Below are 26,925 nucleotides of genomic sequence, written 5' to 3'. Positions count from 1 at the left end.
GTGTCCCCCGAAGCAAAAATGTTCCCTTGTTGTCACCCCAAAGGTGTGAGTGAGAACTGCAGAGATTTTTTTTGTCCTGCTGATGGCTTTGTGGTCTGTCCTTGAGCTTGGGCACGGCCACCTCACCTGTGCAAGGTGGCACCTGCCAAAAGGAGAAGTCCCAGAGCTGGAAGATCTATTCCTCTTCTGGACTGTGTTTCCCCATGACTGGGACTCATCCCCACTTCCAGGTGAGGAATAAAGCTGGGAGGGACTGGCCTTGGGGTTAAAACAAATTTCACCCTCCTGGCCTGCACCAAATGACCCTGGGGGAGGCAGGAGGAGAGAGATGCCCCTCTGGGTGGGAAAGAGCTCCTGGGCAAATCCCCTTGCCAGGGCATCTTCCATGGGCTGTGCCAGGCCCTTGAGATGGGAACGGGACACGGCTCTGCCTGTGGCTGCTGTGCCAAGGTCAGGCAGCCACAGAAGCCCTTGTGGCACCTTTGAATGCTGGTTTTTCCTTGAGGGAAGGCATGGGAGGAAGTTTCCTGCTAAAAGAATTAGGGAAAAAAAAAAAAAGAAAAAGTGTTTGGTTGTTCAGCTCCAATGTGTTCAGCACTGCACGATGGGAACATCCCCTGCCAAAAGAAGAGAGGCTGGAAGACAAAGTCTTCCCCAAAGAGACACTGAGACCTAATCAAACTTCATCAGTGTTCACTTGTCCACGATAAACAGGACCAGAATATTAAACTGACAAAGGAGCAGAGGGAAACCTATTTTCACCAGTTTTCTCTGTGTTACAAAACAGAACGAGGAGAGTCGATTGATTTTCCTGGAGCTGGTTGTGTTTAAAATGTATGGGAGGGAAGGGAAGAGCTGGGATACAGGCTGGAAGTAATCTGCCCCTGGAATATCAGTCAGTGCTGATATCCCCCTGCCCTCCTAAAATAGCTGTTGGCTTAGAAAAGGGTAAAAATAAATTTAAAAATGAAAGATTCCTGCTAGCAAGGCCATGCTTGGGAGGATGGAGGGAAAGCAAATTCTGGGATTTGCTGTGGAGGCAGCGAGCTGCCTGGTGCCCTGATGGGCTAAAACAGACTGCTGAGGTAAGAAACAGCATTTTGGGGGGAAACTTGCTGAACAAACTGCTGGAGGCACCCAGAGAAAAATGTGTTGGGCTACCAGCATTCCTGACTCCTCTCTGTTCCTGATAAAGGGTGAGGAGCACAAGAGGAATTAAGACCTCCTAGCAGGGAAAATAGGGAATTAAAGTCCCCCACCTACAATGTCAGAGGGAAAAATCAGCCGAGATCAGGTTGTTCTCCCGCTGCTGGGGTGGAGCAGTGCCCGTCTGACCTGAGCCTTGCCACAGGCTGAAAAATCAGCTCTAAAGTGGCTCGGCTGCTGTTCCAGCTCTCCCTCTCATCCAACATGGGTGTCAACCAACTCAAAGCAGCTGAAATCTTTCCTGGGGTACAGACTGGGCTCCAATGTAGAGCTGTGGTCAGGCCAGATGCCGGAGGCAGGGAAAAATCCCTGTGGAAACTGCAATTGTACGAGCGAAGATGGTAACAGCAGCCCCCCAGTGAAGCTCCCCATGAGCACCAGTCCTTCCAGAGAGGATGGAAATGGGAACAGCAAGGAAAGTTTCCCTGGGGCTGGACTGGGTGAGTTTTTCCTTTTCCACCTGTGAAAGCAGGACTTGGATGGCAAAGCAACTCCATTGAAACTCCAGGGCAGTGCCTTTGAACGGCGCTTTAAGCCTAGCACTGTTTAATGCTAATCCTGTAACTTTATATAGATGGGCTTTTTTTTTTTTTCCCCCCTTCACACAAAGGAGGAAGGGGCTCGATTCTTCTGAGGGTTGGGTTTTCTGTTCCCTGAGCAGCAGAGCTGCGAGCCCAGCTCCGTCTCTCTGGCATTTCCATCTGAATCCACCTGAAGGGGGTGAGCTTTTGGGGAAGAAAGAGGCTCCTCTCCCTCTCCAGGCCAGAATCTGATCTCCAGATTAGCCTGCTGGTTATCAATAGAGGAACAACAGTCGTGATTGCAACTCAACACTGCTCCAACCCTGGAAGAGCCGTGAGGAGAACGGAGTTTTCAAGTTGGAGAGCAAAGGACTGAGCCATCGTTTCAGTCATCAGCAGTAATTGGCACGGGAGGACGGGCATGCATTCTCCACTGACATAGGATTTCGCCCTGCTCTACCAAGACTGGTCTAAAATTTCAGACCTGGTTGCTCCTCTAGCCTATGAATCAGGTTGGTAATTTTTTTTTTTCCCATACCTAAAAAATGGTAGTTTTGGATGGGGTGTGTTCAATAGCGTGTTCCTTGCTGTCTGTCCTGTTTTGCTCTTGTCCTCGCACTGCCACAGTCCCCGCTGGTCACTCTCTGCTGGTCTCTGCTAGTGAGACTCAGATTTACAATCTGTACAAAATTCTCTCACTCTCCTTTCACCTTCCCAAGACAGAGAATGTGCTAAAACTTTTCCTTGGTGGAATGAACTTTTACCAATGGACAATGCAGTTGCGTTGATGTGAGCAAAGAACTTCCCTTCCGCTGTGTTCCAAACTTTCCAAGTAATGGGAGTCAAGTGGGAATGATGTGGGATAAATGATGGGCTGTTCCCCCTGTAATCCTGTGCTCTGTGTCATTAGAAGTAGTTGGATCCGTTGACCCACATTTTCCATAAAAACAGATCCATGGGGAGAACACAAAGGGGTTTTTAGGGAGATTTTTAAGGCTGGGAAGGTGGGGAGGCTGCTGCTGACACCCAGGCTGTACATGATGCACACAGTTGGTGTGGGAAGCTCCCACATCCCTTCCCAGCACTCTGGGAGAACTCCAAACCTTCCCTCCAGACCTTCCTGCGAGCTCTCCCTGAGCCGAGCGCAATCGACGGGAGAAGAAATCAAAGCAGGTGTTGGAGCAATATTTTCTATTGGATTAATAACGAGTAACAAATTGCATTAGGCACAGAAGGAATTAGAGCTGGCACGGGATTTCCCTTTCATTTTGTGTCTGTGCTCTCTCTGCCTCTCATTGATTGCTGCACAAGGAGCTGCCCAGCTGTGTAAATGTTTGTGCTCCTTCCACGCTCATCCAACCCCCTGAGTGATGGTTGTGGTGGCAGCCAGGGCAGAGGATTAGCTGAAGTTGAAGCCCCTGGACCATGAGAGCACATCAGAGCTCTGCTGTCTGGAGCCAGGAGTGGCCAGCCCTGCACTAAGTGGATCAGGAATTGCTCCTGAACTCTCAGGAGAATGAGGAACCCACAGAGAGCCGTGGCTGTTCACAGCTTCCAAACACGAAATGAGCTCTTCCTGGTGTTCCTGGGCTTCCTTTGGCGGTGATTTGCTGTTACCACCAGGGGATTCTCCTCACACCAATCCATGGGACGGGCATTTCAGGGCTGCCTGGCAGGTGAGGGACCTCCAGCTCTGAAACCCCCACATGCCAGCAGCTCCGGGAATCGCCCCAAGGATGTTTTCCTACCAATGTGATGCATGGCTGGGTTTGTCTCCTTCTGTAGGATGAACAAGAGATCGTTTCTGGGAGCCTGGGTGGCCCTTTTGGTGATAACAGCATGGCAGCGAGGTGAGTATCTCCCAGCAGGAAAAGATTCCCCAGCTGGGCTGTGCCCAGAGACCCCAGAGGGCTTGGAAAATGATCCCAGAGGGCTAGGGAAAAACTCCAGAGGGCTTGGGAAACACCCCCAGCTCCTTGGGAAGCACCCCCAGCTCCTCGGCTGGAGCAAGAACAACAACCAGGGCGAACTGAGTGTTTCCCATGGGGAGGGAGGGACTGAGAATCCTCAGGGATGCCTGTGTTTATAATTTATCTGGCTGTGTGGGCACCTGGAGCATTCCAGTGGAAGCAGGAGTTTGGGAAATGTCTGTGTTAGGGTTGCTGAGCAGGTGTGGTAGTGTGGCACTAGCAGAGCTAAAGAAGAATTGAGGAATGTCTGCCGAGCCTCCTGTTTGAAAAAGAAATAAAATCCCCGTCTTGTAGCTGTGCCTTGGCTGTGATAACTCATCAGGTGTGTAACAGCTGTGAAATGATTTATTTTACTGCCTGGCAGGAGGGATTTTGCTGTGGCCCTTTGGATATGTCTGTGGATGCAGGGCTGTGGCTTGGACACCATCAGTGCCACCTCCCTTTATGTCCAACAGGGCACTCAGGGCACACAAATGTCTTAGGAAATCAGTGGGTTAGGCCAGATTTCCCCTTGTCTCCCTTTTCCCATTAAAATTTGGAGCCTGTGGAGGGTCAATCAGTGACTCCTTAATGCCCAGCATGGAGCATCCTCAGAGCTGGGCATCAAGAGAGCTCCTTCCCTGTCCATGGGAACACAAAACAACCTGGCCTCGGCTGGCGGCCCCCAAGAGCTCAGGGCAGGAAAATAAATAAATGAAAGCATGTCCTGAATCCAGGTGAACAGAGCCGGGATTGTTCCAAGCCCGGGGGCTCTGTCATCCCAGATTGAATGTCGTGAGGTTTTCCTACATCAAAGAGGGGAGAAGGGGGAGGCAAACCCAGAAAAATCTCCTTTTGCTCTGTGAGGAGCTGGCTGGAGGAACGGGACGTGAAATGACAGCAGAAGTCTGGCGGTGGCTGGGACAGGAAGGGATGTGTGCCCTGGGGCCTGAAGTGGCTGCTTGTGCCTCGGGCTGATGGATTTTAGGCTGGTAAAAAAAGCAGCAGGCTGAAATGTGTCAAACCCGTCTTCTGAAGTACTTCTGGGAGTGACAGTTATGTTCTCTGGCAGTGCCTTTTAGCAGGAAAGTTAATTTAAGTTAATTTTGCCCGGAAATGTGGGAGCAGTCGCGACCCCTCAGGTGTCACCCGGGCCAGGAGCCCTGAGGTGACACGGGCAGGGGAGAACAGGCAGGAGGAAGGTGGGCACTGCCAGGAACGTGGCTCTGGGGGTTGGAATTGGTGCTGCTTGCTCCCCTGAGCGCCTCACCCTGTGGAACAGCCAGTCCTGCCCATCCTGGAGCAGGGCATGGACCTGGTGTCCTCCTGTGAAGCCAAGACTTGGGGGGTTTGACTTGGTCACAGTCCCAGGGGAGGAAAAACTGCAGCTGGGGTGCACCTTGGGGTCACTTTGCTGTGCCCTGAGTAACCTGGGGGATGCTTTTTCTCCTGGGCCTGTCCTAAAGCCAGCCCCACAGCCAGCAGCTCTGCCCTGCCTTCAAGCGCCCTTTGGCTGCTGGTGTTGGGGCTTGGTGCTGTGTTTTCTGGGTTTTTTTTTTTGTTTTCTGTGACCTCTCTGAACTCAGGACTGTCCTGACCCTGCCCTGAGGACTCTTCTCCCTCTCCTTCCAGCTCACACCATGGCAAGCCTGTATCCGTTCTGGCAGAACGACACCAAAACCCCCAAAGTCGATGATGGGAGCTCGCCTGAAATCAAGATCTCTGTGCCATTCATCTATTTTGGAGCCCCGTACAGGAGCATTTATGTGAGTAGAGAGAGCAGCTCTTCCCTTCATCCTTTTCCTTGCCATTATTGGCTGCATTTTAAACACGCTCTGCCTGTCATCAGGAACTGGAAGATTTATTAGCAGCTACCTGACAAGTTCTTAGATTTCATGAACTGATAGGTTTTATGATTAAGAAAGTCAAAGGTGTATTTAATGGGATAATGTTCATAGGAAAGGAATCTAAAAGGCAATAAATTTTCTTTGTGGGGGATTAAATGGTACAGCAAAGCGAAGGGCTTGGCACAAGGGACATTATTCCTGCTCCATGACAAGGAACAAGAACATGCAGGACCTGCAGGGGAGAAAAGGGGCAACAGTTTTGTGGGGGGCTGCTGCACCCAGGTGATGGCACAGCAAAAGCCTGGCTAAGAGCTGGGCTGAGAGGGGTCACCTGAGCTCACCTAAACCTTAGACAGGGCCTAAGTCAGAGTGACTGTGCCACATCCCGAGTTTTGTGGTCTCTGTGGGATCAGAAGTGAGACTCATCCATTCTCCAGCTCGAGTTTGTGCACAGCAGCACTGGGAAAGCAGAACCCCGTTCCAAACCCTCGTGTGCTGGGGGATTCCAGCATATCCAGGGCAGCAGTGCCATTTGGTGTCCGTTCTTCACACAAAGTGTTCTTTTGGGGCGCATCTCCAGCAGACTCTGGGGAGGCTGAGGTGGCACCTCCCTGCTCTTGGGGAGCCCCAGGACGTGTCACAGATGACAAAGCCAAAGCTTTTTCCATGGAGCCACCTGTGTCACCAGCACCCACATCCCTCCCAAAGCTGAGCAATCCCAGGAGGCCAAGGCAGTGTCTCAGGGTGCCATCCTGCTCTGATGGGTGCCCCTCCTGTAGAACCCTGTTTAGAAGACTTTTCAGGAGTTTGTCCTGCTTTTGGGGCTTCCTGCACCAACTCTTGGCCACCGTGGCTAGGGTGAAGCTGAATCTGTGCCCGGATGGTCGGGCTGCTCACCCTGTGTCTGTGGTGTTCCTATTTGGGTCAATTTTATCATCCTGGGTTTTGCTTAGTTCCACGCTTCTCTTAAGGGTGACAGGGAAACCCTCACGTGGTACAGAGACAGAAAAACAAGTGTAGCTTTCCTTCCAGCTCATTAATCCTCTTCCATGGAGCTCTGCACCAGTCTGAGCACACAACTGGGAGGAATCACGGCACAGACACCTCCACACTGCAGAAACCCCAAAAATGAGCCGGGTTTGTTTTGAAGCTGGGTTTAATGTACCTGTCCAAAGTCGTGGCTGTTTTTGGGAGCTCAGAACATTCTTGCTGTTCTGCCTCAGGAAAGAAACTCAGATCACAGGGACTGCAGAGAGATCCCAAAATATTTGAAGCTGTTTAAGTAACTGCAGACCTAATTCAGAGTTCTTTGCCGAGTGAGGCACCCGAATCCTCTCTCCCCGCATTTCCCGGCAAACCAGCAGCTCTGCGCTGATTCATTTTGCTAAAACCAAAAGTGGGCGGGGGGGGGGGGGTCTCCACACAGGTCAACAACAACGGGGTGATCTCCTTCAACGCCCTGGTGAGCCAGTTCACGCCCGAGGCCTTCCCGCTGACCGACGGCCGCGCCTTCGTGGCGCCCTTCTGGGCCGACGTGCACAACGGCATCCGCGGGGAGATCTACTACAGGGAGAGCACGGAGCCCGAGCTGCTCCGCAGGGCCTCCAGGGACATCCGCAGGCACTTCAGGGACATGGCCTCCTTCTCTGCCCTCTGGGTCTTCATCGTCACCTGGGAGGAGGTGACGTTCTACGGGGGAAGCAGCACCACGCCGGTAAGCAGCGCCTCGTGGGTGTGTTTCGTGTCTTGTCTGTGGGTGAAATTGAGTGAGACGCTTGGTGTTCTGTCACAATGAAACACGAAATAAAGATGTTTGACTCCAGTCAGGAGGCAGTAGAAATCAGGAGGTTTATTTACAATTCATTCAGTCCAAAATTTACAATTCATAACGTTCAAAAGTCACGTTACTGGTCCATAGGGCTGACACCTCTCCCCTTGGCTCAGTAACAGAAATAGCCAACAACACCTGTTGTCATGGGAAAGGAATCTTGTTTACACGGGGTTGTTTTGGGAAAAAGAAAAACTGTTGAAAAGTTCCCTTTGGGAAGAGCTCAGCAATTCTCAGGCTGAGGGAATATCGAGCCCACAGTGTTCCTGCTCCCCACTTCCCTTCTGGGCAGAGGAGCAGCACGGTCCTTTCATTCTGTCCCCTGGGAGCCTGCAGGAGCCTGGCTCCCTGCTTTAAGATCTCCAGGGAAAGCCTCGCCTCCTCAGTGTCTGTAGGATCTAAGCAAGGCTCTGACACCAATTAGGATGTTTTGGCTTGATCACAGTGCATTTCTCGCATACAAATCCAGACGTTTCTGATGGCAGCTCCCTGCCTGCACGGGAGATTGATCACGCTGATCAGAGTCACACTAATGACTCGGCCGTGTCACATGGCCACAAATGTGTGAGCTGTAGCTCACAGGAGGGGGATGGCAGTGGGATGTTTGTCAGGGCACGGGCAGCTTTTAAATATCTGGTGAATTTGTGAGCTGTGACTGCAGCTGATGCGGGGAGGTCTCTGCTGCACTGCTGGGAGGGCCCGTGCTGGAGCTTGGGGAAGAATCAGAGTGGTTCGGGTTGGAAAAGATCACCTCATTCCTCTGGACCAGGCTGCCCCAGGCCTCATCCAACCCATTCCTGAATAGCAAGTGAGGGATCCCAGCTATTGTCTGGGTTGTTCAGGATTAGCCTGTGTGCTGTGAGTGCCAAAACCCAGCTTCTCCTGTCTCAAGGAGCTGGCTCTGGTAAACACTTCAGCTCTTTTCCATTTGTTAGCGAAGCTTGAGATTTGATGCATATTTTTTTGCCAGTCCTGGCAGCGCTTGCAGAAAAACCCCACATATATATATATATATTTATATATATACATGTATTTGCAGACGGCGAGCAATATAGAGATTCGTGTATTGCCTGAAGAATTACATTTGCAACACAATGCCATTTATTTTGCTGTAGAGCAGCCTTCCTGCTCAGCAGCAGCCAGGGCTCGGGGTTGGCACGAGGAATAGCACCGTGCAACTTAAGCAGGAATTCCATCGCAATGCAGAAAAGCTGCAGAAAATTTGGGAATGTGGCCTCAGGGACGCTGCAGGTGCTGCCTGGAGATGTCACCTGAGCAAATAGGTTCATTTTCTGGTTGGACAGAGAGGGTGCTCCATGGCCGGGAGCCCCAAAGAGGGGAATTTTGGAGATTGATGGAAGTGTTCTTCATGAGGAGAGTTGGATGTAGGATTCACCTCCTGCCACCCTCCCAGAGGCTCCTGAGCAGAGCAGGGTTTGTTCCTGTGAGGAAAAGCTGTTCAAGTGCCACTGCCTTTATGAGTGACGTGTTTGTGACTTCCCAGCACAGCAAAAACCTTGGCAAAGGTGAGCGAGGGGAAACCACGAGTGGGAGAAAGAATCCCGGGGAAAGGCTGAGGAGTGGAAGTGGCTCTGCTCTATCTCCCTGCCCTGCTTGCCCTGGTGTGAACTGTGCCATTTGCAGCTGCTGGGAGGCAGCTCTGCCCACACCTCTCTCTCTCTGTGTCTCTCTCCTGGCAGCTCCCAGAGCTGCTTCGTCTCCGAGTTGGAGAGTTCTCCTGGCAGGGCCCGGTTTCCTTGGAAGTGACATCCCCTGGGCTCCCCTCTGAGGCATCCTCAGAGCCAGTGGGTTTGCTCCAAGGGGATGGAACGTGGTGCCGAGTGCCCCCCAGCCCTGCCCTTCCTCCAGCGGCCACCAACTGCTTGCAGTGCTCAGGGCTCCTGGCAGGATCAGCCCTGGTGCCGCCCAGTGGGAGATGATTCCATCCCTGGGCTTTCCCAATCACCTGGGAATTGTTTTTGTGGCTGTGGTTTCCTCCCCAGGGAGCCAGGCTCGAAGGCTTGCTCTGGATTAACTAATGAAGAGGCAGCCCACACTTTGTGCCCTGCTAAAATCCTGCCTGCTCAAAGGCAGGAGGAGCTGTTCTCATGGCGTGGTCCCAGGGTGGGAAGGACAGGAAAATGCAGGGAGCTGAGAGAAGAGACTGAGTTCCCAGTGACGAGCTCTGCTGCTGGATCTGCAGGGATAGAGGGGATATCCCGAGGGAAAGAGCTGCTACTGTCTATCTGCACAGCCCTAGAAGGGAAAAATGGGCTCTTCCCACCTGGCTCCGGGCTGGAATGTGCCTGGAGTTTGTGGGGCTGGAAATGCAGAGTCATTTCTAGTGAAAGGAAGAACACGAGCAGAGGATTTAGCAGGTCGGGAGGGGATTTGGCAGCCAGCAAAGTGCAGGATAAACATGGCTGGCTTGGATGTAATCCACCCTCAGCAGCGTTGTAGGGTATGAATGTGGAAGGGAAGCTGGGGAAGATAATGCAGGAATGAAGCTAAGACAGGGTAATGGGAGATAACAGCTCACAGCCACCCAAATCCTGCCCGCCGCTCCTTCCCCTGAGCTTATTCTCGTGCTGCCATCTATTGGTGTTCCCTTGGATCAGAGATGGTCTTCACGTGCCCCCGGGTGGAGGAAGGAGCAGGAATGGGAGCTGCTGGAGCTGTGGTAGGAAGAACAAGCGGTTTTGGGTCTCATTCCACTTCTGCTCCTCACTGTGAGGCTCAGACATCAATGCGGCAGAAGGGCAGGAGAAAATCAGCATCACCTGTGAATGTGCCCGTGGTTTTCCACAGGTGAACACGTTCCAGGCTGTCCTGATCACAGACGGGGTCTCATCCTTTGCCTTGTTTAACTACCACGAAATCAGCTGGACCACGGGCACGGCCAGCGGAGGGGACCCCCTCACTGGTCTCGGCGGGGTGATGGCTCAGGTGAGGCTCCTGCTCCCGGATCCCCATCCGTGCTGAGCCCTTGGATGACAGCCTATGGCTTTTCCATGCTTGCTCGGGCCCCTCAATCCCTCAGCAACACTAGAAATTGCCTTGCACTGAAGTTTTGGATGAGCACTCCAAAATTTGGTGGTGGCAGCAGTGCCACAGCCAGTCCAGTCCCTCTGCCTGAGGAAGGGGACATTCCTGCATAAGAAATTCAGGAATCCTGCATCCCCACATTGCTCCCTCACTTCTTCTCTCCCTGCATTGCTCCCACACTTGATTTTGGCCCCTCAATTCACACACCCTTAGATCTCCATGTACACACAAATGTCACTATACAAACCTAAATCTGTGAGTGCACATCCCTTCTGCTTGTAGCGCCTGTTCAGCTTTTCATTCACATCCAGGCTACCTGAAAATGGAAATTTAGGTTACCTGAAAACAGAAATCTCCAGAAAGAGCTGTTAAAACTAAAGAAGACGCACTCAGGGTGGAACAGAGAAGTGAGGAAGCGCAGCATCGCTTTCCCGTTGCCAAGAAGGGTGATGGAATTTGCTCTCTCTCTCTGGTTTAGGCTGGCTTCAATGGTGGAAATCTCACCAACTTTTTCAGCATGCCAGGCTCCAGAACCCCAGACATTGTCAATATTGAGGAAACAACCAACGTAAACGTCCCTGGGCGCTGGGCTTTCAAAATAGATGGCAGAGAAATAGACCCGGCCAACGGCTGCAGCCTGAGAGGTAAGGGAGAAACGGCACTGCTTGTCCCCAAATTTTAGGGTGCAGTGTAGCAAAAGGTGATGCTGTTGGGGTGCTGCAGGATCTGCGCTTTTGCCAGGGCATCCCCATGAGCTGCAGCTGCAGGGACAGAAACACAAGAGAGGGTTCAGTCCTTGCACATCTCCGAGTTCCTGCGATAATTGGTGGCAACAGGAAGGACCCGGGGACAGCAATTTCCTCCTGCCCATAAATTAGGGGAGCTGATCTCGCGGTGCCATTTCCCTTGTTTGTGCAGGAGGAGCAGCAGGTTTTGCAGGCAGGACAAAAGCCATGTGTCTGCAGCAGTTACAGAGTCTGTGCCTGTCACTGACAGCGCGGGGTCGTAAAGGGATTAATCGATGCACACACTGCCTGCACAGGGACTGTGCTGCTGAAAGATTATTGCATTTCCATTTGACAAATAAAACTGTCAGGAGCATCCACTGTGCTCCAGGAGCCTTTCCAGCAAGAGAGGACTGTCATTTGCTGACAGACACTTGAGATGTGTGGCTTCTTTATGTCCTACTTTAGGACTAGTGAAGGTCCACGAGATTCCGAGGCTCTTGCAGCTCCAGCAGAGTTTTGGGTCCAGCTGCTCCAGCATTTTCCAGCTGCTGACCCCAGGAAGAAAGGCAGGACTTGGCAGAGAAGCCGGAAAACCAGTCTCAGCTCTGCAGGTGACAAGAGGAGTGCGAGTAGATTTAAATTTCACAGCGGATGGCTGATTGCCCTCCACGAGAGGAGATGCAGCACGAGGTGTTGGATCCGAATGACAGCCCTTTCCCAAATTCCCCACACCAGCATGGTTGGAGCGTGGGCCTTGCCAAGAGGAGACATTTGTCATCAGGGGGAAGCGGAAAATAGTTTGAGTTTTGGGTGGGGGTTTTTTTGTTTTGTTTTTTATTTTTTTTTTTTTTTTTTTGTAGGAGGCAGGGAAGAGAACAAAAAGTTTAGGAGAGGTAAACTCAGGCAGCGCACGGCAGAAGCCACGCGCCGGAGGAGTGTGAAAAATGGCCAGATGGAGGGGAGAGAAACTCTCACGGGGACTTGCCACCCTTGTTCTCCAGCCTTCTCCCTGCCTCTCCTGTCTGTCACCAGCCACACCCGCTTCCTCTCTGGCGGTGTAACACGTCGGCTCCGTCTGGGGCTGTGCGATCACTCAGCGCCCTGCTGGGGCTCGTGTGTGGGGTGGAAGTCGCTTATCAACAGCTCTTTGGTGTCGTAACTACTACGAGCTCTTCCTGAATGGGAGCAAATTGCTCCTGGGGCTGTTGATGACAGAGTGACTTTTTGACCAGCAAAGTTATGTGAGCAGGAGAACAGTGGAAGTGACAGCAGAGCTGGAGGACGGTGCAAGTGCAGCAAAAGTGCTGGAAACCGCCTCCAAATGGGGCTTTTCCTTTGGGAAAACAGCACAAAAGCCTCTTGTGCCCTGCAGTACTGAAGAAGAACCAGAGTGGTGGGTGTCCAAAATGCGTGGAATAAATTTCAAGTTTTCCAGCCTGCGTGTTGCAGCACTGACCCCGGATTTGTGACAGCACTCGCAGCGTTCCAGGGACTCGTGGTGCGGGTAGGACTCGAAGAGGATGCACCAAATGTTAGAAACAAAGCTTGGGATTTGCTGAGTGGCTGGGAGTTTGCACAAGGAAAGCAGCTGAGAAGCCCAGCAGCAGGACCCAGGACCAGCAGACCACCCCGAGGGTGCGCTCAGAGCGTGTTTGTGTTTCAAGAGTTGATGTAGCGTGGGCTTTTCCCTTTCTGTCTTTCTAGGACAGTTTCTCCGTCAAGGGGAGATCTTTTGGGACAACGCCAACTGCACCACCAAGTGCCGCTGCCTGGACTTCAACAATGAGATCCTGTGCCAGGACATGGCCTGTGGCCCCTTCGAGGCGTGTGAGACGAAGACCAAATTCTTCCAGTGCGTGCCGGTGGAGAGCAGCACCTGCGTGGTGTTCGGAGATCCACATTACCACACCTTCGACGGCTTCCTCTTTCACTTCCAGGGTTCCTGCTCCTACATCCTCGCCAGGCAGTGCTGGCCAGGCTCCCAGCTGCCCTACTTCAACGTGGAGGCCAAGAATGAGAACCGAGGCGGCTCCTCCGTCTCCTGGCTGAGGGATATTTTTGTGGAGGTCTACTCGCACAAGATTGTTCTCCCCAGGGGCGGCTTCGGGAAGGCAAAGGTAAGAGCTCTACTGCAAGGGGAGAACTTGCCAGGTCAGCTCCTCTGAGCACTGTGCAGGCAGCCCGGAGAGTGTGGGATGACACCTGTGGGCCTGGTGTGTCCTGTGGAATGGGCACGGGTGACACAAAGTGCCTGTACCTTACCAATGGCTGTCCCTCTGTGCATGTCCCTGCCCCAAGACCCCACCACAGGGCTGTCCTGCCTGCGTCCCAGCACGAGGCCCCTGCTGTTCCACGCGCTGGCTCAGCTGCTGGGTGTTGTCCCCACAGGTGGACGACCTGGTGGTGTCCCTGCCCATCTCCTTGGAACTGGGTGCAATCAAGGTCTACCAAAGCGGCCTGTCCACCGCCCTGGAGACTGACTTTGGCCTGCTGGTGACCTACGATGGACAGCACTACGCCTCCGTGTCCGTGCCGGGCTCCTACATCAACGCCACGTGCGGGCTGTGCGGCAATTACAACAAAGACCCCGAGGACGACGTCCTGCGCTCGGACGGGAGGATGGCCGCGTCCGTGCCGGAGCTGGGGGAGAGCTGGCAGGTGCCCCACCCCGAGCGCAGGTGCTCCACGGGCTGCCTGGAGAACTGCAGCCTCTGCGACCCCGCCACCGAGGCTCTGTACTTCACCCCCGAGTACTGCGGCTTCATCAACAAGAGCGGGGGCCCCCTCTGGGAGTGTGGCTCTGTGGTGGATCCCACCGCCTTCATCCACAGCTGTGTCTACGACCTCTGCAGCTCCAAGGACAATGGCACCGGGCTGTGCCAGGCTATCCAGGCCTATGCCACCGTGTGCCAGGCCCTGGGCATCTCGGTGGGAGAGTGGCGGAGTCAGACGGGATGTGGTGAGTGTTTGAAAGGAGCGGAGCAATGCCAGGGGTTTGCTTGTGTGCCCAGGAGTGATGACAGGAGGGAGAGGAAACCCAAGAGAGGGAATTGCCTGAATTGGAGGGAGTTGGGAGAGAACTGATTGGTCCCTCCTCTCCATGGCATCACACCCTTGCTCTGGCGAAAGTGTGGCCCAAGTCAGGCATGAGGTGGGAGTTCCACATTGCTCTGGAGATCATCAGCTGCCATGAGGAGAGCTGGAGGCTGGAGTGGAACAGGGACTGGTTGGTCAGTCCACCATCCTTGTCGCCTTAAATAGCTGTGGGCAGCTCAGTGGCTCTGGGGCTATTTTGGAGAAGCCCAGGCCTGGCCAGGGAGGCCTGGGTGGGAAATGGAGGGGCCAATCCTACCACAGAGGGGTTCGTGGGTCATGAACTCTGTGTGGTCATGGCTCTGTGTCGTCTCTGCTGCGGTCAGTGAGAAGGTGGCAGCTGCCCCTGCCCTGTGCTGTAACACGGCCCTTCTGTTTGTCACCCCTGTGCGCCCACAGCGGCGGCCGTGCAGTGCCCGGAGCTCAGCCAGTACTCGGTGTGTGCCAGCAGCTGCCCTGCCACCTGCTCAGACCTCACGGCCCCGCTGGCCTGCACGTCCCCCTGCGCCGAGAGCTGCCAGTGCCCCGAGGGCCATGTCCTCAGCGCCGACCGCTGCGTCCCCGTGCAGGGCTGCGGCTGCGACCTCAACGGCCGCTACTACCCCGTCGGGGAGTCCTTCTGGGCCTCGCCAGACTGCACTGTGCACTGCCACTGCCAGGCTGGAGGGGAGGCCAGGTGCTTCAACACCACCTGCCCCGAGGGAGAGATCTGCACCATCGAGAACGGCTACCGGGGCTGCTACCCGAAGCGGGAGACCGTGTGTTTGGTGGGGCAGGACCAGGTGCTGCAGACCTTTGATGGCATCGCCTTCCCCTACCCGCTGGAACAGTCCTACACGCTGCTCAAGACCTGCCCAGAGAGGCCAGACTTCATCGAGGTGGACATCAACCAGAAGAAGGTTGGCTCTGCTCCCAATGGGCCGCGTGTTGTGAGGGTCCAGGCAGCCGGCCAAGAGGTGAAGATTGGAGGCACCAGGCTGTCAGACATTAAGGTAAAGGTGCTGCCCAGGGACAGTGTGGGAGGTGGTGGCTTGTGGTGTGATCCAGTGGAGAAGGGTTTATCTGTCTGTGGTTTGAACCATCATGTGGAGGCCCTTTGGGTGTCTGTGAAGTTGTTGCCACAGGACTGCTCCTTCTGTTCACTGAGGAGGCTTTCCTGCCTCCTCCTTCTGCAGCAACTTGCCATTTCCCTGGGAGAAAAATTGCTTTTTGCGGGCAAAAAGCTGTATGACCTCACTTAGAGGAGGCTCTGCGCCTTGGAGGGCAGGTCTGGGTCAGGAAGTGTTTATAATGTGCACAGTGTGGTTGGGCAGAGCCACACCACCCTCCCTGAATCCTCTCCACCTTGTCCCCTGTAGGTGAATGGTTATGACGTGGAGCTGCCCTATTTCCACCCCTCTGGGCGCCTGGAAATCTACCGCACTGACAACAGCACCGTGCTGGAGTCTGAGGGGCTCCTGGCCATCAGCTACTACGACTCCGGCCTCCTGGAGATCCGCCTCTCCACCTCCTACTTCAACTGCACCGGGGGCCTCTGCGGCCTCTTCAACGACAACGCCACCGACGAGTTCTGCCTGCCCAAGGGCAAGTTCACGGACAACCTGGAGCTCTTCCTGGAGAGCTGGACCACCTTCGACGAGATCTGCAACGGCGAGTGCGGGGACCTGCTGATGGCGTGCAACAACGACTCGGAGCTGCTCAAGTCCTACCGGAGCCGCTCCAGCTGCGGCATCATCAACGACCCCACCAACAGCTCCTTCCTGGAGTGTCACAGCGTGGTCAATGTCTCAGCCTACTACAGGACGTGCCTGTTCCGCCTGTGCCAGAGCGGGGGCAACGTGTCGGAGCTGTGTGACTCTGTGGCACGCTATGCCAGCGCCTGCAAGAACGCCGACGTGGACATCGGCCAGTGGAGGAGCCACAGCTTCTGCCGTGAGTCCACCAGAGCTCTTCATCTCCCAGGGTGGGGAGGAGGGAGTTTGGAACCCGCCAAACCCAGGCAGAGCCCTTTTGTTGGGGGTTTGTGGGCGTGCAGAGGCAGAGCAGCTTTTGGTGAGGGATGCTGGAATCTCAGACAGTAGTTCCTGGTGCCAGCAGAGACAGATTTCCCAGGGAAGAGGTCTCAGGGTGGCATTTCAGGAGGAAGCAGAAGTTTTATGGAGCGCTGTAGGAGCGTTCCAGAGCCGCAGATGGTGTCTGGCGGTGCCGTACGCCACCACCAGAGGATAATTTGAATAACACTGGGTTTTAGCTGCTGCTGTAAACTTGCTGTGGATGGGAGAACATTCATAATTCAGAAGCAAATGTGAAAAATCCTGAGTGTGGAAGTAGATGGTGAGAAGGCTGTGCCTGTCTCTGCCTCAGAGGTTTCAGGGAGGTGCTTGTTCGGGAAATAACAGGAGGTGATACGTGGCACATGGCAGGACAAGGCTGAGATGTGAGAGGGGTGATGACTGAGGGGAGAAGGGGTTGCAAAGGGAATGGGATGAACCAGTGGCCACAAGATGCTGGGACTGTTTCCCCTTTTCCCCTGAACCCGTCACCACCCGCTTTTTGCCCGTTCCTCACCCCGTGCTGTCGGAGCTGGGGGCTCAGGCTCTGCCTTTGCCAACCCTGCAGCTCTCTCCTGCCCGGAGAACAGCCACTTCGAGGAGTGCATGAGCTGCGTGGAGACCTGCGAGAGCCTGGCCTCGGGCCCCGTGTGCAGGGACACCTGCTCGGAGGGCTGCCAGTGCGACGAGGGCTTCGCCCTGCGCGGCACCCGCTGCATCCCGCGCCGCGAGTGCGGCTGCAACTTCGAGGGCCGGCAGCTGGCCACCAACCAGACCTTCTGGATGGACATCTCCTGCCACTTCCTGTGCTACTGCAACGGCTCGGACAATAGCGTGTACTGCGAGAACATGTCCTGCAAGGACGACGAGTACTGCCTGGAGGAGAACGGCCTCTACTACTGCCACGTCCGCACCGATGCCTCCTGCATCATCTCGGGCTACGGGCACTACCTGACTTTTGATGGCTACTCCTTCGACTTCCAGAGCAGCTGTGAGCTGGTGCTGTGCACCACCATCTCCCGGCCCAGGGTGGAGCGCTCGGACACGTTCCCGGCATTCACTGTCACGGCCAAGAACGAGGATCGGGACACCTCTCTGGCCCTGTGGGTGAAGCAGGTCGAAGTGGAGGTCTTTAATTACAACATCGTCATCCACCGTGCCTACAAGTACACTGTGATGGTGAGTGCAGGGCTATGAGGGCTGTGATTATTTCTGCAGGTGTGACTCCCAAACTGTGGAGCAAAGCCCTAGACGTGAGGCCTTATGGCTTACAAGGTTCTCTGGGGGTCAGGTTCATCCTAGGGTGCCGCCAGGCACAGCTTTTGGGGGGGGTTTCTGTTTTGGCTGCCTTGTTTTGGGTGTGGAGGTGAGGTCAGCAGGGACCTTCCTTTTTCATTTGTGTCCTTCTGTTCCCACCATGACTCCCCCTCACAGCCTGCCTTGTCTCCTCCCTGCAGGTCAACGACGAGCGTCTCTACCTGCCCCTGAAGCTGGGCCAAGGCAAAGTCAACATCTTCGCCTTCGGTTTCCACATCGTGGTGGAGACCGACTTCGGGCTGAAGGTGGTGTACGACTGGAAGACCTTCCTGTCTGTCACCATCCCAAGGACCTTCCAGAACCTCACCTATGGCCTCTGTGGCCGCTACAACGGCAACCCCGAGGACGACCTGGTGGCCTCAGGGGGGACACCGGCTGCCAGCATCAGTGACTTTGTGCAGAGCTGGGCCAAGCGGGACGCCTTCTGCCGCGTGGGCTGCGGTGACCGCTGCCCGGCCTGTGGCAAGGTGGAAGGATTCTGGAAGCCCCAGCAGCTCTGCAGCCTCATCCCCAGCCAAAGTGGTGTCTTTGCCAAGTGCCACAGCAAGATCAACCCCAGCTTCTTCTACAAGAACTGCCTCTTTGACACCTGCGTGGATGGGGGGGCCATGCAGACCGCCTGCAGCTGGCTGCAGAACTATGCCAGCACGTGCCAGACTCAGGGCATTGCCGTCACTGGCTGGAGGAACTTCACCTCGTGCTGTAAGTGCCACCCTGCCTCCAGGTCCTTCTTCTTCTGGGGTGCCAGGGAGGGGGAAGCAAATGGCCTGGCAGCCAATCCCTCCCACGCCTGCTGGGTGAGGTGGGTGAAGTCTGGGACTCCGTATTCTCTTGGAGTTGTCACAAACTGCACGTGGTACAGCAGGAGCAGGGATGGGAAAAGGCAAGCCTCAAGGTCAGAAGGGCCAGGGGTGGAAAATGGAAAGCCTCAAGCTCAGAAGGCATCAGCCATCCCCCACTGTTAACCAGGGCTTATATCAGCCAGCCTCAGTGCCAGCAGTGCGTGTTTGCTCTAATGAAGCTGCAGCCCCTTGTCAATAAGATGACGATGTGCTGTTCAATCAGGCTCCTGAGGATGGGCACCGCACGCGTCCCCGGCAGCCAATCTGTCTGGCAAATCGGATGGGAAGTAATTGTCTTTGCTAACGAGACTGAAAATTAAATTTGTGTCGTTTTTCCCTTCTAACAAGCAAGCTCATGGCTCAGGGGCCCTGCTGTCACGGGGTGGTGAGGCCACAGACTGGCACCACGCATGACAGGCCTGAATCAGTCCCTGCTGGGGAGCCAGGTTGGTTGTGCCCACGGAGCTAATCTGTATTGTCTGCTTTGTCCCCTGCTCAGCTGTCAGCTGTCCCCCCAACAGCCACTACGAGAGCTGTGTGTCCCTGTGCCAGCCCCGATGTGCTGCCATCCGGCTGAAGAGCGACTGCAGCCACTACTGCGTGGAGGGCTGCCAGTGTGACCCCGGCTACGTCCTCAATGGCAAGAGCTGCATCCTGCCCCACAACTGTGGCTGCTACTCTGACGGCAAATACTACGAAGTATGCAGCTCTTGTGGCCTGCTCCCCCCCTCTGGATGATGTTTCTGGGCAGAGTTGGAGTGGGGATGACAGTCAGGGTGGGCTGGTAGCAGGGCTAGAGAGGAGAGGGATGTCCTTCCATGGTGTGCTGCATAGCGAGTATTTCTGTCCAAAAAACACCATCGTGCAGTTGCTGGGTGAAGGTGACCTGGGTGTCAAGCACAGGAGGGAGCTGGTGGAGGTGGGATGGAGAGAACGGTGGTGACTGGGAAGACTCTCTGATGAGAATGCCAAAGTGCAGTATTGTATGATCACATTGTGCTAGGTGTTCACACATCACAGATTTAGTGTTTCACATGAAATTTGCTTTTTCATAGCTACTGTCTGTCACCCAGGAGTTTGAAGCAGCAGAGTGCTGTGCTGATAGCATTGGTCATATCATAGTGGGTTGTATTTTGTGCCAGTGAAACTGTTCTGTGTAAGGTGCCTTTGAGCAGCCAGTATCGGGGTACTGGCTCAGTCCTGGTTCCAGGAGGAGCCAGTATCGGGGTACTGGTTCAGACCTGGTTCCATGAGGAGCCAGTACCAGGGCACTGTCATATGGGCTGCCTTGCAGATGGGTTGGTGGCTGGCAGAATGCACGAAAGAGGCCAAGGGGGTGTTCAGCACTGTGGCTTTGTGTGTGCACAAGAGGTGAGGGAGGTTGTGGTGGCAGTGCAAACGTGAGTGTGGGTAGGAGAGATGCTGCAAGGTAGGTGCAAGCTGCCAGCGCGTTCTCTGCACCCTTTCCTCTGCTCTTGCTTGTCGTGTGACAGAGGGGTGTAAACCTTGTCCCAGACATCCTCAGAGGCTGGCAGGGCAGCAGGTGACGGGTCCCTCTTTCAGCCCAAGCAGCTCTTCTGGAGCGGGGACTGCACCCGGCGGTGCCGCTGCTTCCGGCGTAACCTGATCCAGTGCGACCCCCGGCACTGCAAGTCGGACGAGGAGTGCGGGCTGCGCAACGGCGTCCGCGGCTGCTTCAGCACCCGCAGCTCCTTCTGCCTGGCGGCCGGCGGCGGCGTCTTCCGCACCTTCGACGGCGCCTTCCTGCGCTTCCCCGCCAACTGCGCCTTCGTCCTCTCCACCATCTGCCAGAAGCTGCCCGACTTCTCCTTCCAGCTCATCATCAACTTCGACAAGTGGTCCTCGCCCAACCTCACCATCATCTCCCCCGTGTACTTCTACATCAACGAGGAGCAGATCCTCATCACTGACAGGAACACTGTCAAGGTGAGGTCTTGTCAGGGGCGTCCAGGGGAGGGGATAGTGGATGGCAGTCCAGGCTGCACAGTGGCCTCCACAATGGCCCCAGACTACTGTCAATGTTTTCACAGCTGGGATAGTGGGAAGCAGCCGTGGAATCTTTTATGAGTGGCTCATGCCCACATCTGTTGGCAGAGGATATGGGAGGGACGTCAGCTTCATGTCCTTCTTTCGCGCCAGGTGAACGGAAGCCAGGTGACCATCCCCTTCGTCACGGGGCTGTCCACCAAGATCTTCAGCCAGGAGGGTTTCCTTGTCATTGACTCCAGCCCCGACATCCAGATCCGCTACAACGGTTTCAACATCATCAAAATCACCATCGGGGAGCGGCTGCAGAACAAGGTGTGCGGCCTTTGCGGCAACTTCAACGGCGACCGCACCGACGACTACGCCACGCTGCGGGGCAAGCCGGCCGTCAGCAGCGTGGTGCTGGCACAGAGCTGGAAAACCAACGGCATGCAGAAGAGGTGAGTGGCCAGACAGCCCTTTCCCACCTGGAGGGAGCGGGAATGGGAGCAGGGCTGGCCGTGAAAGGAGCCCCCACGACGTGTCCGGTGCCCACAGCTGCAACGAGCTGCAGTATTCGCAATACGCCGCCTCCTGCGACAACGTGCAGATCCAGGAGCTGCAGAGTGACAGCTACTGCCTGAAGCTGACCGACATGAAAGGCTTCTTCCAGCCCTGCTACGGCCTCCTGGACCCGCTGCCCTTTTACGAGTCCTGCTTTCTGGATGGCTGCTACAACCACAAGAAGGTCCAGCTGTGCGGCTCGCTGGCTGCCTACGGAGAAGCCTGCCGGACCTTCGGCATCCTGGGCACCGAGTGGATCGAGAAGGAGAATTGCTGTAAGGCAACTGGGGCTGCTCAGGTCGAGGGGAGCCACGTCCCACTGGGCTAGAGGTGGCTGCCCCACGGTCTGAGGGTAAAGGTTGTGTTTGTGCTGTGTCTTGTGCTGTTTAGCAGGAGTGGTGGAAGATCCCTGCGTGGGCGCCGACTGCCCCAACCGCACCTGCGAGCTGGACAACGGCGGGGAGCTGTGCGGCTGCATCGAGCCCCCGCCCTATGGGAACAGTGAGTCCTCTGCTCCTGGCCCTATGGGAACAGTGAGTCCTCTGCTCCTGGCTGTGGGGTCAGTGCCGAGCTCCACGTTGGGCCATTATGCCACAGGGGCTTTGGGAAGGGACGTGCTGAGGGCTGTGACCTCTGCCAAGATGGGTTTCCCTGACCATGTACAGTTCAGGAGGGGAGCAGAGAGCAGGGAACAGCTTTTCTGGGGTGCCCATTATGGGCATCTCTGGCTTTGGGAGCACTGTGAGCAGCAGGGATGTAGGATGGGCAGAGCACACCACAAGAGATGATCCCAGCCCGTTTCTGGTGGTGGAAAGAAGTGCCAAGGGGCCATTTGTGGTGATCCAAAGTTGTGTCATCTTCTCCTCCAGCCACCCACGACATCATTGATGCAGAGGTGACCTGCAAGGCTGCCCAGATGGAGGTTTCCATTTCCAAGTGCAAGCTGTTCCAGCTGGGCTTTGAGCGTGAGGGCGTGCGGGTCAATGACCGCCACTGCCCCGGCATCGAAGGGGAGGACTTCATTTCCTTCCAGATCAACAACACCAAAGGCAACTGTGGCAACCTGGTGCAGGTGAGCTGGGACATGGGGCACACAGGGCTGGGAGTGTGGGACAGTCCACTGCAGTCCAGCTCAACTCCAGGCGTGGGGCAGGTCAGTGTAAGTGATGCTTGGGAGGTGCTTTAATGGGCTGGGGGTCAAGGAGAGCACAGGAAGGATTTGTAGAGTAAGGATGCAATTCCAAGCCCCACCATTCCATACCCTTCCTGGCCAGAGGTGGAGGGGCAGCAGGTCCCTTGTCACACAGCTCATTTAGTGGTACTCATTAGGAGCAGGGAAGTGGGGACAGCTGGAATTAACTGTCCCTGTGCTCCCTCTGCAGTCCAACAGCACTCACATAGTGTACAAGAACACGGTGTGGATCGAGAGTGCCAACAACACAGGCAACATCATCACCCGGGACAGGACCATCAATGTGGAGTTCTCCTGTGCCTATGAGCTGGACATCAAGATCTCCCTGGATTCAGTGGTGCGGCCCATGCTGAGGTAGGAGCAGGATCTGTGTCACAGACGGGTGAGGCAGTGCTGGTTCTGAAGCAAGGCAGCAATTTGGGGGTTCAAATCCTTTCCACCAACTGAGCCGGTATTTTTTTTGCCATGGTTAGCGTGATTAACCTGACGGTGCCGACGCAGGAAGGGAGCTTCACCACCAAGATGGCCCTGTACAAGAACTCGTCCTACAAGCACCCGTACCGGCAGGGCGAGGTGGTGCTCACCACCAGGGACGTGCTCTACGTGGGGGTCTTTGTGGTGGGGGCCGACTCCAACCACTTGATCCTGATGCTGAACAAGTGCTATGCCACCCCCTCACGGGACAGCAACGACAAACTGCGCTACTTCATCATCGAGGGAGGGTGAGCGACCACCACCCCGTTGGTTTTCATGCTGTCTGTCGGTGCTGGAAGGGTGGTGGCATCAGCTGGGACAAGGATCTTTTGGCCAGTGAGATGGTTGATCCAAATCTGGAAAGGGTGAGGAGCAGTGTGGTTAGAGCAGGAGTTAATTTGCTTGGTGCAGACATGGCCAGAAGCCCTGTGTGTGACAGAGTACCAGGTGCAGAGAGAAGCACTTTCCTTGTGTCAGTGATGCTGTGGACAATACTGCAGGAGACAGGGGGATATGGATCATGGCACAGGCATTTTGGGAAGTTGGAAACACCAGAGAGAGTTGACAGAGGCAGGGCATGACACCCTTGTCCAGAGAAGCCATGGCAGGGTCTAAGCACCCCACTGTGGGACCTGGGGTGAGGGGCCTTATGGGGACAGGGAGGGTGCCAGTCACAGGAGGGTGGCACTGAGCCATCAGTGCTTTGCACAGGTGTCAAAACATGAAGGACAACACCATTGGCATAGAGGAGAACGGGGTGTCCCTGACCTGTCGCTTCCATGTCACCGTCTTCAAGTTCATCGGGGACTACGACGAGGTTCACCTGCACTGCGCCGTCTCCCTCTGCGACTCCGAGAAATACTCCTGCAAAATCGTGAGTGGGGCCAGTGCAGGGGGAGGGGATGCTTCATTTGAGGGGTTCTGCCAGAGTGCAGTGAGCCCTGCTGATGTGGCTTTGGAGAGGTGACCAGAGATGTAGCCCTAGGGGTGAGGTGGGAGGGTTGTGTGTCCCTCTAGGCAGGGGGAGGAGATGCTCAGGTCACCTCGGGACCTGTGCTCCCTGAGCCTGGTTGCAGGGTCCCTTTGGGAGCTGGGACAGCTGGAGGGGCACAGAGGGGCCCTGGGAAGAGGCTGAGGGTGACAGAGTGGTGTTTATCCCCGAACAGAACTGCCCTCAGCACACGAGGATGGCCAGCGCCTTCGCTGAGGAGTTCAAGGAGCAGATCCTCTCAGTGGGGCCCATCAGGAGGAAGCGTAAGTGTGGGAGCCCAGGGAAGGCTGCGGGCTTTGTCTGCCATCCCAGCCTCAGGCAGCCAAGGCCCAGGGGCTTGGGGCGTGGGAGCACGGCTCAGGTGTCCCCGTTTGCTGTTTGTGCCCAGGGTCGGACTGGTGCGAGGACAACGGCGGCTGTGAGCAGATCTGCACGAGCCGGGCGGACGGGCCTTTGTGCAGCTGTGTGACAGGGACACTGCAAGGGGATGGCAAGAGCTGCAGGGGCAAGTACCGGGGTCGGGGTGGGCACAGCAGGGCACTGCCACCCCCAAACCGAGGGGCTGTGGGGTGAGCAGTGTGGGGAAGGTGGCTGGGATGTGTGGTGCTGTCACTGTAGGACACAAAAGAAAGATGGGAGACTCCAAATATTTCAGAAGGCAAAGAGCACAGAGAAAAAGGCTTTTATTGTCTAATTCTTACTACTTTTTATAAGGTGTTCCCATACAGACTTAACATGGTCGGTGAATAGGAACGACACCTCTCTGATCCCATTGATAAACTAGAGAAACAGCAAAACACCACCTGGAGAAAGTTTTTTTGGAGAAAGGAGAGTTGTTTGCCAGGACTGTTTTGAGAAGAAGCTTTCTTAAGAAATTTTTCCTTGGGAAAAAGTTAGCAGCTGCTAGCAGGCTAAAATCTCTCAGACCCAGAAATATCAGGCCCACGTGGCGTGTTGCGGACAGAAGGGGTGTGGAGGGCAGGGAGCCGGGTGTGCACTGTCCCTGGCACCTGAGGGCTGTGAGGGCACTGCTGGCAGGTTCTGAAGCGCTGCCAGGCAGCTGCAAGGGAGGTGACGGTGCACGGTACAGGGCAGAGTAAATGCCGTGGGCAGAGTTTGGGGGCCCAGCAAAGAGCATTTGGGTGGGACCAGCCTGGCACGATTTGATGGGCATTTGGGAGGGAGGCACCGACTGCGTGCGTGCCACAGCCCCGGCTCACATGGATCTCGTTGTGTTGGCAGCCTCCAGCTCTTCGGGGGAGCACCGAGCCCGAGTGACCCTCGTGCTGGCGGCGCAGCTGTGGCTGTGGCTGCGCTCAGCCCCGCGGCACCTGACCTCGTAGGCGCGGCCCCGCCGCCCAGCCAAAAACTGTTCTCGCGTCAGCCGGAGTCTTTGTAGGGTAGGAGACAGCCCCCCCAGCCGTGGCCACGCCGCTGCCGACCCGGCCATGCTGCGAGGAGGGAAAGGGGAGTCACCGGGAGAGAGAGGGGACGCAGAGCCGGCCGTGAAGGTGACACAGCACAGCGGCAGCGACGGCGAGACCGAGCAGGGTATTCGCCAGCAGCGAGATGTGGGACCGGGGTTTGGGGTGTTTTTTTACAGCTTTCCATCATTGATGTGGACTCAAGGAGGGGTTTTGCAGCTTTTCCCCCGGCTCTCCCTTGTGGGGTGCGCTGTAGGTGGCCCACACCGCTGTCGCTAGCGTGGGACAGGATGGAGTACGTGCTGTCCCCTCACATGGACAGCGGCACGTCTCCACTGTCCTTGGGAGCTGCCAGCAGGGTCTGATGAGCTCACAGACGCGAGCAGAGGTAGGTGTTGGGGCACAGGTCACGGCCAGAGCGGTGCACTGCCAGCACTGGATGCTGTGACACCTTGGGACCGTGTCACCCTCTGGCTCTCCGGAGCAGAGGTGGTGCTGAGGTTTGGTTCAGAGAGCCAAACTCATCCACGGGGGTCTGGAAATCTCGGCATTGTGCCGTGGTGGTGACAAGCTGCTGCCAAGAGTCAGAGGAAGGAGGGATGAAATTCCCTGCCGTGTGAGCGTGGTGGGCAAGGGCTGAGGGTCAGAGCAGGGCTGGGGACTGCGGGCACGGCAGCATTGGGGTGCCTGCTGAAGGCTGGGGAGCAGCCTTGGGGTGCTGGTGGCTGTGGGGGGGCTGTCTGTGTCGGTGTCTTGTCTTGTGTTCGTACTCTGTGAAACGGCTGCGTGGGAATAAAGAGTGTTGTAATCCTTCGTAAGCACCGGCTCTGTGTGATGGGGGCGAGCACGGGGAGCAGCAGCAGGGCCTGGGAGGACACAAAGAGTCCCTGGGAGGGATGGACAGGGAGTTTTGGGGTGCCAGGCAGGGGCACACCAGAGCTGAGGGCACAGGTTTGGGGCTGGAGTGTGGGTCTGGCAGGTTTGCCATGGGGTGGGATGTAGGGCAGAAGGAGCAGAGGAGATTTGGGTTCTGGGGCAGGAGGACACCTTCCACTGTCCCAGGCTGCTCCAAGCCCCATCCAACCTGGCCTTGGACACTTCCAGGGATCCAGGGGCAGCCATAGCTTCTCTGGGCACCCTGTGCCAGGGCCTGCCCACGCTCACAGGAAAGAATGTTGGACAGATGAGCACAGAAAAACATCCTAAAATACCACCCAGAGTCCCTGCGCCACCCAACCCACCCTGGTTTTTGGTTTATTTCTTTATTCATGGGGATTTTAAAGCACTGCAGGGAGTTTAAAACAGCACAAGGTTTAAAGCCAAGTGAAACAGCTTGTGCTGCCCCTGAAATAAAGTGGCTACAGGGACTTGGTGATGATTTTTTTGGTTAAAATTCCATTTGTAAGCATGGCTAGTACAGGAATAACTACAGCTTTAGCAGTGAAAATTACTTTAGGTCAAGATATAACTTTTTTATTCAGCTGCCTTGCCAAAAAGTCCCGCTGGAAATTGTTTTCCCCCTTGTCTCTGTCCTACACTTGTCTGTGTTTATGACACCAGCAGCTTGTAAATAACAAATGGGACTCAAGTTCCCTTATAAGTCAGTGTTTCTGTCAAAAAAATCCAGTTTTAATGCCTATAACTTCAACAAAATACAATATTCTGGACTGACTTTTATATTCTGAAGTTTCCCTTCCCCACTAGGGAAGCAATCAAAAGAATTGACAGTATCTTAATAAAAATAAGCTTGGGGGGGATACAATTTTTTGCTCATGTTGGGAAAAATCCTGTGCTTTTGGTGGCTGAGGCAATGTCAGAAATACAGTTTGGAGAATCCCTCCACCCCTTCCTCCCAGATTTGCTAAAG

The 26,925-nt window shown here is 55.4% G+C and overlaps 1 protein-coding gene across 7 annotated transcripts; it reads left to right on the top strand.

Moving 5' to 3' along the window:
- The first annotated feature begins 29 nt into the window (after window positions 1–29).
- Window positions 30–25,943, top strand: TECTA (tectorin alpha). Of its 7 annotated transcripts, none has more exons than XM_066203343.1 (25): window positions 30–1,646; window positions 1,817–2,239; window positions 3,513–3,577; window positions 5,309–5,442; window positions 6,950–7,237; window positions 10,160–10,297; window positions 10,875–11,040; window positions 12,829–13,241; window positions 13,513–14,083; window positions 14,617–15,209; window positions 15,576–16,149; window positions 16,837–17,447; window positions 17,726–18,287; window positions 18,927–19,126; window positions 19,991–20,374; window positions 20,588–20,874; window positions 20,972–21,252; window positions 21,368–21,478; window positions 21,847–22,049; window positions 22,360–22,523; window positions 22,643–22,891; window positions 23,355–23,517; window positions 23,810–23,897; window positions 24,023–24,139; window positions 24,877–25,943. In XM_066203343.1, the coding sequence occupies exons 3-25, from the start codon at window positions 3,514–3,516 to the stop codon at window positions 24,975–24,977; spliced, it is 6,462 nt and encodes a 2,153-aa protein (XP_066059440.1). In that variant the 5' UTR covers window positions 30–1,646; window positions 1,817–2,239; window position 3,513; the 3' UTR covers window positions 24,978–25,943. The 7 variants fall into 7 exon arrangements, with proteins under 7 accessions (XP_066059440.1, XP_066059445.1, XP_066059444.1 ...); XM_066203344.1 differs by having other exon boundaries at window positions 208–230; window positions 1,459–2,239; XM_066203345.1 differs by lacking the exons at window positions 30–1,646; window positions 1,817–2,239 and adding an exon at window positions 3,200–3,403.
- Window positions 25,944–26,925: the final 982 nt, after the last annotated feature.

The sequence above is a fragment of the Chamaea fasciata genome, unplaced genomic scaffold, assembly GCF_029207755.1.
Source record: "Chamaea fasciata isolate MVZ Bird 193981 ecotype frontalis unplaced genomic scaffold, bChaFas1.0.hap1 SCAF_24, whole genome shotgun sequence".
Lineage (NCBI taxonomy): Eukaryota > Metazoa > Chordata > Aves > Passeriformes > Sylviidae > Chamaea > Chamaea fasciata.
Note: the sequence above shows the minus strand (reverse complement) of the source record. Positions and strands in the feature narration are given on the sequence as shown.

What these genes read in the sequence shown, in the direction of transcription:
- TECTA (XM_066203343.1), top strand. Translation starts at nt 3,514, where the DNA reads ATGAACAAGAGATCGTTTCTGGGAGCCTGGGTGGCCCTTTTGGTGATA. An exon ending in CCCCGTACAGGAGCATTTAT is followed by an intron (nt 5,443 to 6,949) that starts GTGAGTAGAGAG and finishes GTCTCCACACAG; the next exon opens with GTCAACAACAACGGGGTGAT. An exon ending in ACTGTGGCAACCTGGTGCAG is followed by an intron (nt 22,050 to 22,359) that starts GTGAGCTGGGAC and finishes CTCCCTCTGCAG; the next exon opens with TCCAACAGCACTCACATAGT.